We start from the raw sequence: 12,347 nt of genomic DNA on the forward strand, positions 1-12,347 counted from the left end.
TCTGAGTACCCCTGTGTCCTGCCAAGCTGGCTGGGTTTCAGATCTCAACCTGGGAAGAGACTGAAGATGAGACTCCAGGAAAGTTCTTGGTGGTTCCCCCAGAGCCAGGCACACACCCTGAGCTGCACTCCCTAGGTGTGCTTAGTGGGCCCATATGCTTTCTCCATCGTGAGCAGCCCACAGTGCCACTTCCCTAGGTGAGCCGGCATGGCGCCTGCTGAGCCAAACTCAGCCTCTTCCAAGGACCATCTCAGGGTCGTCTGAGAACACACTCTGGGTAAAGTCTGGCCTGGAGGAGGGTGAGCCACCCCTATGGCACATGGATGCACGTGCACCTTTGTCCACAAGGACCACTAATTTAGATTTGACCACCAATGGCCACCCGTCTTTAATTCTGTTCTTGTGGACATGAAATGTAAGCTTCGTGACAGCAGGAAGGTGCGCTTCACTTGAATCGCTGCCCTCATCATGGGCCTGATGCTGAGGAGGTGTGGGCTCACCTTCGGTACCTCTGGGAAAGGTACTGCCGCCTGGTTTATTACAAACATCATTTCACAAGTGCGTCCTCAGGCATGTTAGTCCCTTTCCTGTGCTTTAACCCTCGTGGTGTCTGGGTTGTCCTGTTGGGCGGCCCCCACAGTGATGCTTTTCAGGGGGTGCAGGACTAGCCACAGGTGTTTGGCCTGTGGTGAGTGGTGGGTTGCTGGGCTCCCATGAGGCCTGGGGCGTGGTGCTCAGACAAGCCTGGCCAGGGAGCCAGTAATGACGGGGGCTTCCGGTTGGCAGCCAGCGAGGCCTGCAGGCCCTCCTCTCCAATGAGGAGGCTCAGCACTGTGGCCACACCACGGCTATTTCAGGGACCAGTAAAGCTGGGTTGGAGGAGAGGGCAGGACAGGAGAATAAATTTCATTTTATTGTAGAAATGGAAATTTGTGTCATGGCTTTAAAAATCGGGTTTTATGTGTGTGTTTAATGCCATTCATTTTAAATGTAGGATCATAAATCCTTGCTTCTGAATCAAAGCTGTTTAATTACATTTCACCCATGAATAGCTATCTAATGCCAATAGAGAAAGAGTTAAAAAAGAACTGCTGAGTAAATCAGAGGTTGAGATCTTTAGCACAAGCATAAAAAATCAATTTAAGATGAATTTTACTACTATAAAAATTCTTCAAATATCCTTTTAAGAGTGGGAGATGCTAGGAAACACAGATCACATTTCAATTCCCTTAGCAATGCAGAGGAAAAGAACACTGGAGTTTGCAATGTCTGGAAATGCCGGAGCATACCCCCTCTCACTCAGGGGGCCTCTAGAATGTTATAGAATTACGACACTCAAAGAAAAGTGGGTAGCTGGCAGATGCAGAAGCCCCTGTCTCTTGGTCTAAAATGCCATCTCCCCTAGTACATACTTGCAGACCTTAGACACCCACTCTGCATGGTGTGCACTTGCCTTTTCCTGGCCCTTCCTAACCCTGTCCGGTTCAGCATTGGTCTGCTGAACCCTGGCTGCAACTCCCTTCCTAAAAAAGGCGCATCGTCTGCCGTGTCTGCATTGACGTAGGGAGTGGAGGCTCCAGTGCCAGCCTCGGTGTTTGTCATTCTCCTCATGCCCCACCGATCAGGATGGCAAAGCGCACTTGACGTGTCTCCTTCTTCCTGTTCAGGCCCCTGGGTGCCTTGCTTATTCAGGTGGTAAGGGTTACAAAGTGAGAACAGAATGACTGAGAACTTCCCTCTGAAGAGGAGTGATTCGTAAGCCCAGCCCTGGCATTCCTGAGCGTGGGATGTGATACCCTACAGCCCGTGCTGCCCGCCAGCAAGCTTGTCGGCAGTACCTGCTGCATTTGATGCTTAGATTGACTTTTGAGCCTTAATTGTCTGTCTCTGACGGCTTATCTTGGTGGACCCATTCTTCTTTTCTCCATTCCTTCTCTGTTCCTTCCTTAAAGCCATCAGCCTTTGAGCATTGGCATGTGTGCTAGGAAGCCTTCTTCACCCAACCTCCTGTCCCGATATGCAAAACAGTGAGAAAGGATCCCTGGAACACCCCATCCAAGGAAGTTTGTTTCTGGAAAAATCCAAGGACCTTGATGGAACTCTTGGGCCACAAAACACTGATTCTGAGGCTTAGAATTCAGTAGAAAATTATTTATAAGGACTGCTTGAAGGTCTTCCAATGTTCCCTGCTGCTTGTAGGATGAAGTGCACAATTCCTGACCTGCAAGAATCCCTTAATGCTTCATCTTTGCTGCTCTTTACTTCCCTACCCTTTTGTCCCCCCTACAACACAAGGCTGACACAGCTTTGTATAAAAATGACTGAGGAGGGTCTCAGCTTCACACCATCACTCTTTTGGTTTGTCAGTAGTACCTTCCCCATTTCCAAAATAAGAGAAACATGGAAATGGTGAGTTGTCTCCTGGGGTTAAACTGAGCTTTTACATGTGCCCGTGGGTGTACAGGCGTGTGTGTATGTGTGTGTGCTCTGGAGAGAAAATAGAACGTGGTGGAATTGATTTACACTTAAGCTCTAGAACCTCCTTAGTCTCCTGGTTTGCCATTTTTAACTGTTTCTTTTCTTACTGAAAATGTGAATATCCTGGGTGGGATAATGTGTGAGACCTTGTGCCCATGGAGCTTTTGCTTTCTATGCTGAGAAAGAACAAGTGACAAAATACTACTTATGCCCATCGTGCATTTTTTTGTTTTAGTTTTACTTTTTTTAATGTATAATATAACATATACAAAACAAAGAAAGAAAAAAACAGTAGTTTTCAAGCACTCTACAACAAGTAGTTACAGGACAGATCCCAGACTTTGTCATGAGCTACCATACCATCATATCAGATTTTTTCTTCTTGTTACTCCAGAACATTGGAAGCTAGAAGTAATAAATATTTTTTTATCATCCTAATTGACTTTTCCATTGTGCATTTTAAGCGGAAACAATTTGTATCATATATAACTCACGCCCAAACACACGAAAGGTTGCATTTGTTTAACAGGGAGCTGGTGCACATGCTGCAGTTAGATTTCCTGTGTTTCTGCTTCACATGTAGAAGACGTGTCTTTAACTCAGAGACATCTTGGGCTTCTTTCTCAATCTTGCATCCTTATGTATTTGTGTACTTTATTTAGATTTGTACAAGTTTGGTCTTCACGTCCCAGGAAGAGCCGGAATTGAACACTTTAGAGGTCTTTTGAGATTGAACATAAAGGGGGTATTTGAAGAAGTCATGACAACCTTTTCTTTTCCAATTCAACCTCAGACTCCCATAATCTAAACTGAACTGGCCACCTGCTGCTGCTCCAGGACCCCTTTCCCCTGGACACTGCTATAGTGGGGGGATGCCACCATCCTCACCACGCCCAGCCCAGAGACCTAGAGCCCCCAGGACCTCCATGCCCTTGGCCCGCCCCGTGCAGAGTGAGTTCTGCGCGGAGCTCTCGGTGCTCCCTTCCCAGTATTCTCTCTATGCGGCGCTGCTCATGGGCACTTGCAGCCCTTCCCGCCTCTGCTCAGGATCACCCCCCAGTCTCGCCCCTGCTTAGAGACCTCCTATCACTCCATATGCTGGTGGACCCGAGCCCACTTCTGGCCCTGTCATGCCCAGCTTTGCCGAGCCTTGCCCAGCACAGCCCTTGCCCAGGCCCTGGAACTGGCCCCACTGCTGCCCACATTGTGTCCTTCGCCCCTTTGTAGCTTTGCTCATGACCCCCCTCAGTCAGGAACTGCCACCCTGTCTGTGGAGACTTCCCTGGCCCCATGCCTGACGGTGGCTGGCGTGTCCAAGCCCTTCGCTCCCGGCCCTTTGGCCATCTGAGTGCAGGGCCACATCTCAGGGGGTTGCTGCCTTTGCTTCTGTGCTTTGACCCTCCAAGGGTGGTTGATGCAGGCAGCACAGAGCCACTTTGTGGGCCCGAGCACAGTCCCCCAGTGAGCCTGCCCTCAGTGCACCTGGGGGTCCCTGGCTGGAGGACACTGAAGGCTAGGTGGCAGGAATGGGCTCGGGGGCATCCTACACCACTGTGCTGTGGGCTGCCAGCCTGCAGGCAAAGCCCTCTGAAGCCACACTGTCTGAAAGCAGACTCAGACGATGCTGCCTGACTGGCCCAGGAAGAGAACGGGGGCTGGAGGGGAGACACAGTAGATTGTGTAGAGAAATAAGACCCAACAATGGCTCTCCCTGTGTGCAGGTGGGTCGCGTGCATCCTGAGAAGCCAAGGCAACCCAAGCAAAGCCCAGTGGGGCTTCTCCTCAGCAGAGAGCAGCAGTCAGAAGCCTCCTGCTGCAGGAATCTGCTCCATGAGAGGAGAAGAATTAGCACCCAGGTCCAAGGGGTGCATCTAAAACTGTCGAGGAAATGAAAGACTAATAGTGGCCATACCATCAGGAACGAGCAAGCAAGATGTGAAAGGAACCAGGAAAAATCCCAGGCTGAGATGGTGCAGTCATCATCCGAATGAAAGGCTTGGGGAGTGAATTAAACAGCAGAGCAGACACTCTGGGGTAATAACTGGGGACAGGCAGGGTGAGCATAAAGTGAAAGGAAATAGGCTGTAAACATGCTGTTCAGTGGTGGATGGGGGCAGGAGGGATTATGTTGATGCCATTGAATTACTTTGATAATATTTCTGGAAAATATTTGTAATGAGGAATACCTGCTGATTTTGCAGATCAAAATGAATGCAAACAGCCTGTCTGCAGGGCTTAGGAAGGGCAAGATGCTCCCCTTGGGCTGTCCCATACCCACCGCTGCCCTTGCCCCCACCACGCATCATGTTAGGTAAACGTTCAGGTCCCACACAGGAGAGGCCAGGTGCTGGGGACCTGTCTTCTTAGGGTTCCTCCTCTGCTCATTCTTAAGAACCTTGGTCCCCTGGTCAATACGCCAACACACCAGTCCATACTGCACAGCATTGAAACGCACGCTATGTGGCATCCTGTCCCAATGAATGCAGTAGGCAATTCCTATTTGCTTTAAAAACATGGAGGCAGGGCTCAGAATGTTGGTTGGTTTAATTCCTGCTATTACTTCTGCAGCCCCAGTGAGGCTCCAGCTGGTCCTGAGGATCTTGGCGGCCCAGGAAAAGTGCCGGAGCCCCTGATCCAATGTGCGTCCTGGCTGAAGGCCTATTTTTACAAGCCCGCCGGGATTGACGAGCTCCCCCTGCCCGCCATCCACCACCCCACTTTCCAGAAAGGTTAGTAACTAAGCAGCATTACAGTGTTTCACGAGGGGAATTTGACTTATTAACTATCACTTGCATCACAGTTCACTTTATTGACTATACCAACTTGGTATCTTGACATCATCCAAACAGAGGCAGCATGCGGCTGAGCTGGGGCCAGCCAGTCCAAATGGCTGTGTTAGTTTTGGCACATAGTCACATAATTCTTGGCAAAGGCAATAAAATTGATGCATGCAGATCGACTCTTGACTCTCACTGGCTGAAAGGTTTAAATAGGAACACATCTGAATGGCAGTAAATTTTTCAATAAGCTTATTGTTAACTTAAACTGTTTGCCAACAACACAGAGAATGAGGCTTGAAAATGGACAATTAGCCACTTCCATAAATGCAGCTGATGACAGTTATGTTGTAGTCAGGATCCAGAGTATGTGTGTCTTTTAAGAAAAGTTTAATTTCTCGAACTTACTCTGGTTAGATATTGTACTCTTCACAGACGAACTGAGGACCTTTTGCCTAAATGTAGGATGCTCAAGGCACTTTGAGTCTGTAACAACCTGAAAACATTTTCCCAGACTTACTTCTTTTTAAACTTTTGTTTGGATCTGCTCCATACAGAAATTTATTATTGTAACTGAAAGCATTCCAGATGCATGCCAGGGGGTTATTTTGCATCATCATCTTTTTCATAAACAGTAATTTTTTATATATGAGGTATGTATTTATATACATATATATGTGTATATATATATATAGAGAGAGATGTGTGTATATATATATATCATGTATATGGATATCTAAATATATGCAGGCAGGTATGTATAAATTTAAATAAATATGTATGTATGTAAATATATGTACACTTAAGGAAAAAGTTACTTTGCCCTCAGATTTCTTGTAAGTTAAATGTAAAGCAGTCTTGAATTTCAAATTTAAATTTTCTATATAATAAGTGTTCTTATTGGCTGCTACAATTTTTTTTTTGTTTTTGGCATGGGCAGGTTCCAGGAATCAAACCCAGGTCTGTAGCATGGTAGGTGAGAACTCTGCCACTGAGCCACAGTCGCACTGCCCTGGTTGCTACAATTCTAAGGAAAAGACAACTTGACAATGGAGTGCAGTTTATAGGGGAGTCAAATAGAGAAATCCTGTGTTTACTAACACACTGAGATAACTGGATGGAAAGAACCCTGCCCACTTTTGTGCACAATGAGCTGAGAATGTACAGCTGTGATGAACCCAGTGCCTGCTTGTCCCCCTTTTATCCAAGAAAACGGTCTCCACAAACTTCGCTGTCTGTGGGGCTCTAGAAGTTCTAAACAGGTCCCCAGGACAGGGTTGGGATGCTGTAGCATGTCCTGGCAGGACACCCCATACCCATCCTAGGAGCCCTGTCGGAGGTGCCATGGGCCATGCTCCACACTCCTGGCTGCCTGCCTGCCCTCAGGGGCCCCTCACCTGCTCGCGCCCCACCTTTCCCGGAGCCGTAGAGCCTACAGGTTGTATGGAGAGCAGGGGGCCTGAAACTTGCTAGGTGCCTCCTTTAGTCCGGCCCATGTCATGGCCTGAGGAAATCAGAAACGTGATCTTGTTTTCAAAGCTGGAACTGTGGACTTGGGATGAGCTCTTCCTTGTGCTAACCCATGTTGGGGTCCCTGCCATGGCAAGAAATAGGAAGCCGTGTGCAGGCCTTCTTTCTCTGAGCTGCCAAATCAGTGTCAGGACAGAATTGTCTTTTAAAACCAACCAGGGAGCATCTCTTTAGTCTGATGGGGTGAATTCATTAAATTCCTGAACTTTAGCTAAGGTTTGTTGTATAAGCATTTTGAACTACATAGAGATAGCAATTGCCAGAAAAGCATGAGCTCTTGCCCTTTATGACCCATGTTGGCAGGTCGCAAGGGCCCAGAGAGCAGCGTCATGTGTACAGGCCAGAAAGGAGCTGTGGCTGCCTACAGGGGTGACAGCAAAGAGAGATGGTGATGAAAATGCCTGCACCACCCCAGAGGCAGCCACTGTTCCTGTCTGAACCATTTCATGTGCTCTGCCCACCCAGCACAGGATTTGCTACTCTCAGGTCCAGGAAAGCACAGGACCCATTGGCTTGGAGTGCCTCAGCTGGTCCCCAACTGGCCAGCCCAGGATAGCCTCAGTGACCATGAAGACCTCCAGGGTTGAGGGTCCACAGCCCAGACTGCCAGCCCCTGCAGACACGCTCTGGCTGCAGGCGGCCACCACTGTGAGGACTAGTCCGGCACCATCATCCTCTTGATGCCCCCAGAGCTCTGAGGATGGCCCCAGACCAGGGAGCATGGCTTGGTGACCTTCCCCTGGGGAGCCCCTGGGCCAGATGCATGGACTGGCACGGGACGGCTACAGGACCCTGGCTTCCCTCACCTTAGCCCGTGCAGCGCCAGGCTTTTTAATTTAGCTCGGCCATTTCCTCCTGAGCGGGGCCCAGGTGCTCACCTTATGGTTCAGAGATGGGGAGGTGGTGGATGGTAACCGTCGAGTGGCTGACCTGGAGTTAATTGGTACCACCCGGGAGGTGACCATGTCCCTTTACTGTGCAGGGTTCCCTGAGTTTGTGCCTGGTAGTGTCAAGGAAATGAACAGTGAGTGGGAAAGTTCCATTCAAGGTGCACTCTCTATCTCAGCGCTTTCTGGAACTGGGTTAATATAAAGAAACAAGCCTTCCTTACAGAGTGAGAGAAATGAGTACATGTTAACATGGGGTAACTGTTTCCTTGACAGAATATTTTCTGTGCATTTCTTTTTTTAACATACTTTTGTGTATCACATTTTTATCATTTTCTTAAAAAATTTAGACCATGCCTGCCCATTTCACATAAGGAAAAGGAAAAAAGGATTTATGATTTGGTTCATCCCCAGCCCTTGCTTGAAACCCTGACCTGTTACAGTTGCCGCGTCCCATCAGCACCATAGGGTCCCCCCAAAGCCGGGCCCTTCCCGCAGTGAGACCCCCACAGCGCTGTGCTGGCAAGAGCCTGAGGGAGGGGGGCGGCGCTCTAGATTTGTCTTTTGTTTTTAATGTTAGTCACAAAAATACGTATTAGGTTGAACCAGATGAAATTACCATTTCTTTAGGTTAAAACTGGTGAAGTGTTGAAAATTTCACGTGTTCAACTTTGTACCTTCGACGAATTTAAAAAGTTTGCTCTCTATACCAGTTCGTCTTCTGGGCGTTACTGAACCGGGCAGCAAAGCCCCGTGTCCTGCGTGGCCCATTCCCGCGGGCTCGGCCGCGGGGCTGCCCAGTGGACAGGGGCTGACGGCATTTCCTAGAAGAGGACGGAAGGGCTGGTGAAGAAGTGATAATGAGAAGTGAGCTGGAGAGAAACACGCCTTCCCACTTTGCATCAGATTTGTTGTGTTAGCAGCAGTCAGAGCATTTTCTGAAGAAAAAAATATTTCTTACTCTAGTTTATGAAAGTGTCCACAGAACCGTTTTCCCGGCAGCACTGTGGTTGGGGTGTCGTGGTCTCCAACCCAGTGGAGCATGTTCAGGGAGGCCAGTTCCACCACCTCTTCCTCTTGAGGAGGTCAGTTTTATTGATTTTGGGGTCATTTTCCCCAGGAGATGTTTATTCAGGGAAGCCACTGTGCTTGCCATAACCCGTTCCTTCACCTGCTTATCGCCATGGGGTCTCCTGCTGCTTCCCGCAGTGCCCTCACTTGCCCCTGGCTGCACCCATCTACCTCAGCTGCTTGGGTGATGTGCTCAGGTGGCTGGAGCAGGTCAACGCATTTATGTGCCCACGTCCATTGCTAAAAGCAGTTTTTCCACGTGAGTTCAAGAAAGGCAGATCTAGCTCAAACAAAACGTGTTTCCAGATAGCAAATGTGTGTCTGCTCCATGGAGACTCCCTGGAAGGGTGCCGTGGGTGAGCGGTGGGCACGGGAGCAAGTGCCCCACATGCAGGCATTGTGCTAGGCTGCGCTACCGCTCCTGCCTGCTGCTGTCGTAGCTTCCTGGGCACCAGTACCCCTTCAGAAGAAGTGCAGTGGGACCACAGCTGTCCTCTCTGTGCCAGGACCCCATGGGGTGGCCTGTGGATGCAGTGGGACCACAGCTGTCCTCTCTGTGCAAGGTCCCCAGGGGGTAGCCTGTGGGTGCAGTGGGACCACAGCTATCCTCTCTGTAGCAGGGACCCTATAAGTGGCGGCCCAGGCATGCAGTGGAACCATAGTTGTTCTCTCTGTACTGTCTCACAGATGATGGTTTTTAAAAGATGAGCTCTGAGTTTTCTTTTTAAAGTGACTGAAGTGTTCTTTTTAAATGAAATATTTAACACATTAATAATTCCTTCATCACGGCTATTAGCTTATACCTATGAAATCCAGGTGCATGGCCACAGTAAAATCTGCATTTTTCAAACCTGCCGGCTAGAAGTAAGTTTTCTGTAACTTCCATTCCAGAGCCTCAGGAAGGATTGATACTCTCACTTAAATATATCTTGGTTGGCACGCTCGTGTCAGAAGAGCCTCTGATGAAAGCCCTGCCAGAGAGTTCTGGGAAAGCCCCTCCTCATCGTGAATCAATTAATCTCCCCACTGTGTCCTACAGGAGAGTGGCACTGGGTGCAGTGAGCCTTCCTGGGAAGGAGACTATATCGAGACCTCAGGTCCCCACCAGACATAACCTTTAAAAGTCCACTTCTGAGGGGCAAGAAAGGGGCTGATGATCTGTCCCTCTCCTCTGCCTTCGCAACATGGCGTGGGGCCCTCTTCCTGCTAGCTGTGGGCACACTCGGGAAACCACCAGTCCTGACTAGCAGCATGTCCCCCACCCCTTGTCCAGTGCCCCCAGCTGACGGGGTCTAAGGATTTCCCTGGGAAGAGGGAACCCTGTCCCTTTCTTGTGAACAACTCAGAGCTCTGCATGTTCTTCAAATTTGGTCTGATAATCCTGAATCCAACCTAACTTCTACAGAGTGTTGCAGCTAGCAAGACTTTTTCTCTTTCAGCTCCCCTTCCAGACCCTCAAGCTTTGTGTTTACAGGCAGCTTGTGCTGATATTTTACCCTGAACTTTAGAAAAAAAAAAAAGGCCAATTTGAAGGCAGGTAACAACTAAAACAGGAGCTGCATTTACAGGCTCTGTTTGGTAGCAATCACTGTCTCCCTTCTTTTAAATGAAGGCTTATAAAAATCATTGCCCTTGCTGAGATATTAGCAAATGGAGCTGGAAGGTGTCTGAACCTTCCCATGCCAGCTTATTGATTAGAACAAGCTAACAAGTCTGCACTTAAATTAAGTGGGAAAGAAAAGGCTGGTGAAAACGTAATTCTTTAAACCTTGGAGATGCTGAACTCCTTTCCAGGGATGGGAAGCCCAAGTGGGTGTCCTGGGCTGAAATTTCTGAGGACCCTGGAGGTGAGGGAAGAGCCTGTGCTGGGTAAGGGTGGCAGACCCCACTCAGTGGTGGCCAGGGACCGTCAGGGGGTTTGTTCAGGAGAGCATGGTAGGAGCACCCACTGTGTCCAATGAGAGTGTAAAACCCAACATAGTCTTGTGTTTTAGATTCCTGAAAGCCCAGGAACAGCGTGAAATGTTTCTAAACAGGAGCAGCATGGAAATCAGTGAAAAACATATGCAGAGTTGTAGGAGCGGAGGCACAGCTGGGGTTCGAGGGGTGTTATGGTGTCCTGGAGTGGAGCAGAAGGTGTAACCCCTGGTGAACGACTCTGATGGCCTCCCACCGGCAGGTCTCACCCCCACCACCAGGACCTAAAAACCCCATTGTGCCATTTCAAAGCCATCCCAAGGAGACTGTTTGGCTTTTTTTGAGCAGTGGGTTCTGGTAGCCAATGGGCCTTGCTCCGTGGAGGCAACCATAGGTGTGTGGTCCTTTCCCAGTGGACTGGGCACTCCCCCTGGGTCTGTGGCACCCCTTCATGGCCCCTTGTGGCCCATAGGTGGTCCCAACCTACGTCTGAATATCTGCATCACTTCCCACTCCTCAGTGGAACAAAATGTGCAGTTTTCTGAACCCAGTGCCCCCGGTTGAGGGTTCCAGTTGATGGCCTGAGCAGCTGAGAGCATCATTTCAGCTCTCCCATGAGTCCCTGTGGAGGGGCCCTTTGCAGGTAACAGCAGCCCCCTTGAACTGCCTGGACCCTGGCCTGGCAGAGCAGCTTGGAAACAGCTAGTGCATCTCTCTGCAACGCAGTCAGTTGACTTTCCATTGGTCATCAGGCATTGGTTGACTCTGTGGGTAGAAAAGCTTCAGGTACTGGATGCAGCCCTAATTCCCCTATGTCCAGTCCTGTCCTGGGATGGCCGGTGGACTTTAAGCATCTACTTAATTCATGGTGTAGCCCTAACTTTGGCCTCATGGGAGATTTTGACAAAACACCCTCTCCTGCCATGGAGGAGATTTGGTCTATCTCGGCTTCTGAGATGCTGGCTGTGGCTAGAAGAGAGCTGTAAGACAGCTTCTAGCCCCAAGACAACCCATGGCTACCCTTTACAAAAAGTCATCTGGTGGCTCAGTAATTGGCAAGATCTGCTGGGAAGCTTTGTGAAGGGAGGGGCACATCCGAATTCTAAAAGGTGGTCAAAGCCCATGTTCCCAGAGGTTTACAGGAATCAGGAAAACTGAACTTGAGAATACCTTCACTCAAGGCCGCTGGAGTTGCCGGTGTAAGTTAACCAAGCTTTGGAGGGAGCCAGAAGGGCTGTTTGAAAGTCAGCTACTCTAAAACCTCGCTGGCTCCGTAGGGTCTCTATGACAGAGAAACAGTACTTATGTTTGAAATTCTTTAAAGTACTGCTTTTTGTGTGAACGTAGTGACATAATATAACTATACCTCTAGCATAGTAGCTACAAAGCAAAGCAAGAAGGTTTCTTAAAAATAAAAGTCAGCCCTAATTAGGATCCTCCACTGAGAAACAGCCTCTAGTACCAAGCAATCAGCTTCTGCCTGCTAAGAAATATAAACGGTATTGTAACTTTCTTCAGTAACTTTTCATTCGAAATTGACTTGAAAAATAGGACTTTTCTATCAAGGATATATTTTTAAATTAAAAAAAAAAAGACTTCACTTCAGTGTGCTTTAACAAAAATCTCCCACTGTAGCCATTTAGGTAAGTATTTTCTGCTTCAAAGAGAATGTTTAAATTCACATCTT

At 48.7% G+C, this 12,347-nt stretch overlaps 1 protein-coding gene across 2 annotated transcripts in view; it reads left to right on the forward strand.

Annotated features, from left to right (window-relative positions):
- MGMT (O-6-methylguanine-DNA methyltransferase) overlaps window positions 1–12,347 on the forward strand; it is a 298,803-nt gene that overhangs the window by 211,761 nt on the left and 74,695 nt on the right. For both annotated transcript variants that reach the window (XM_077126412.1, XM_077126413.1), the window contains exon 4: window positions 5,047–5,207. In XM_077126412.1, the coding sequence (XP_076982527.1) occupies window positions 5,047–5,207 (161 nt within the window). The remainder of the gene's footprint in view (window positions 1–5,046; window positions 5,208–12,347) is intronic.

This window comes from Tamandua tetradactyla, chromosome 13 (genome assembly GCF_023851605.1).
Source record: "Tamandua tetradactyla isolate mTamTet1 chromosome 13, mTamTet1.pri, whole genome shotgun sequence".
Taxonomy (NCBI): Eukaryota; Metazoa; Chordata; class Mammalia; order Pilosa; family Myrmecophagidae; genus Tamandua; species Tamandua tetradactyla.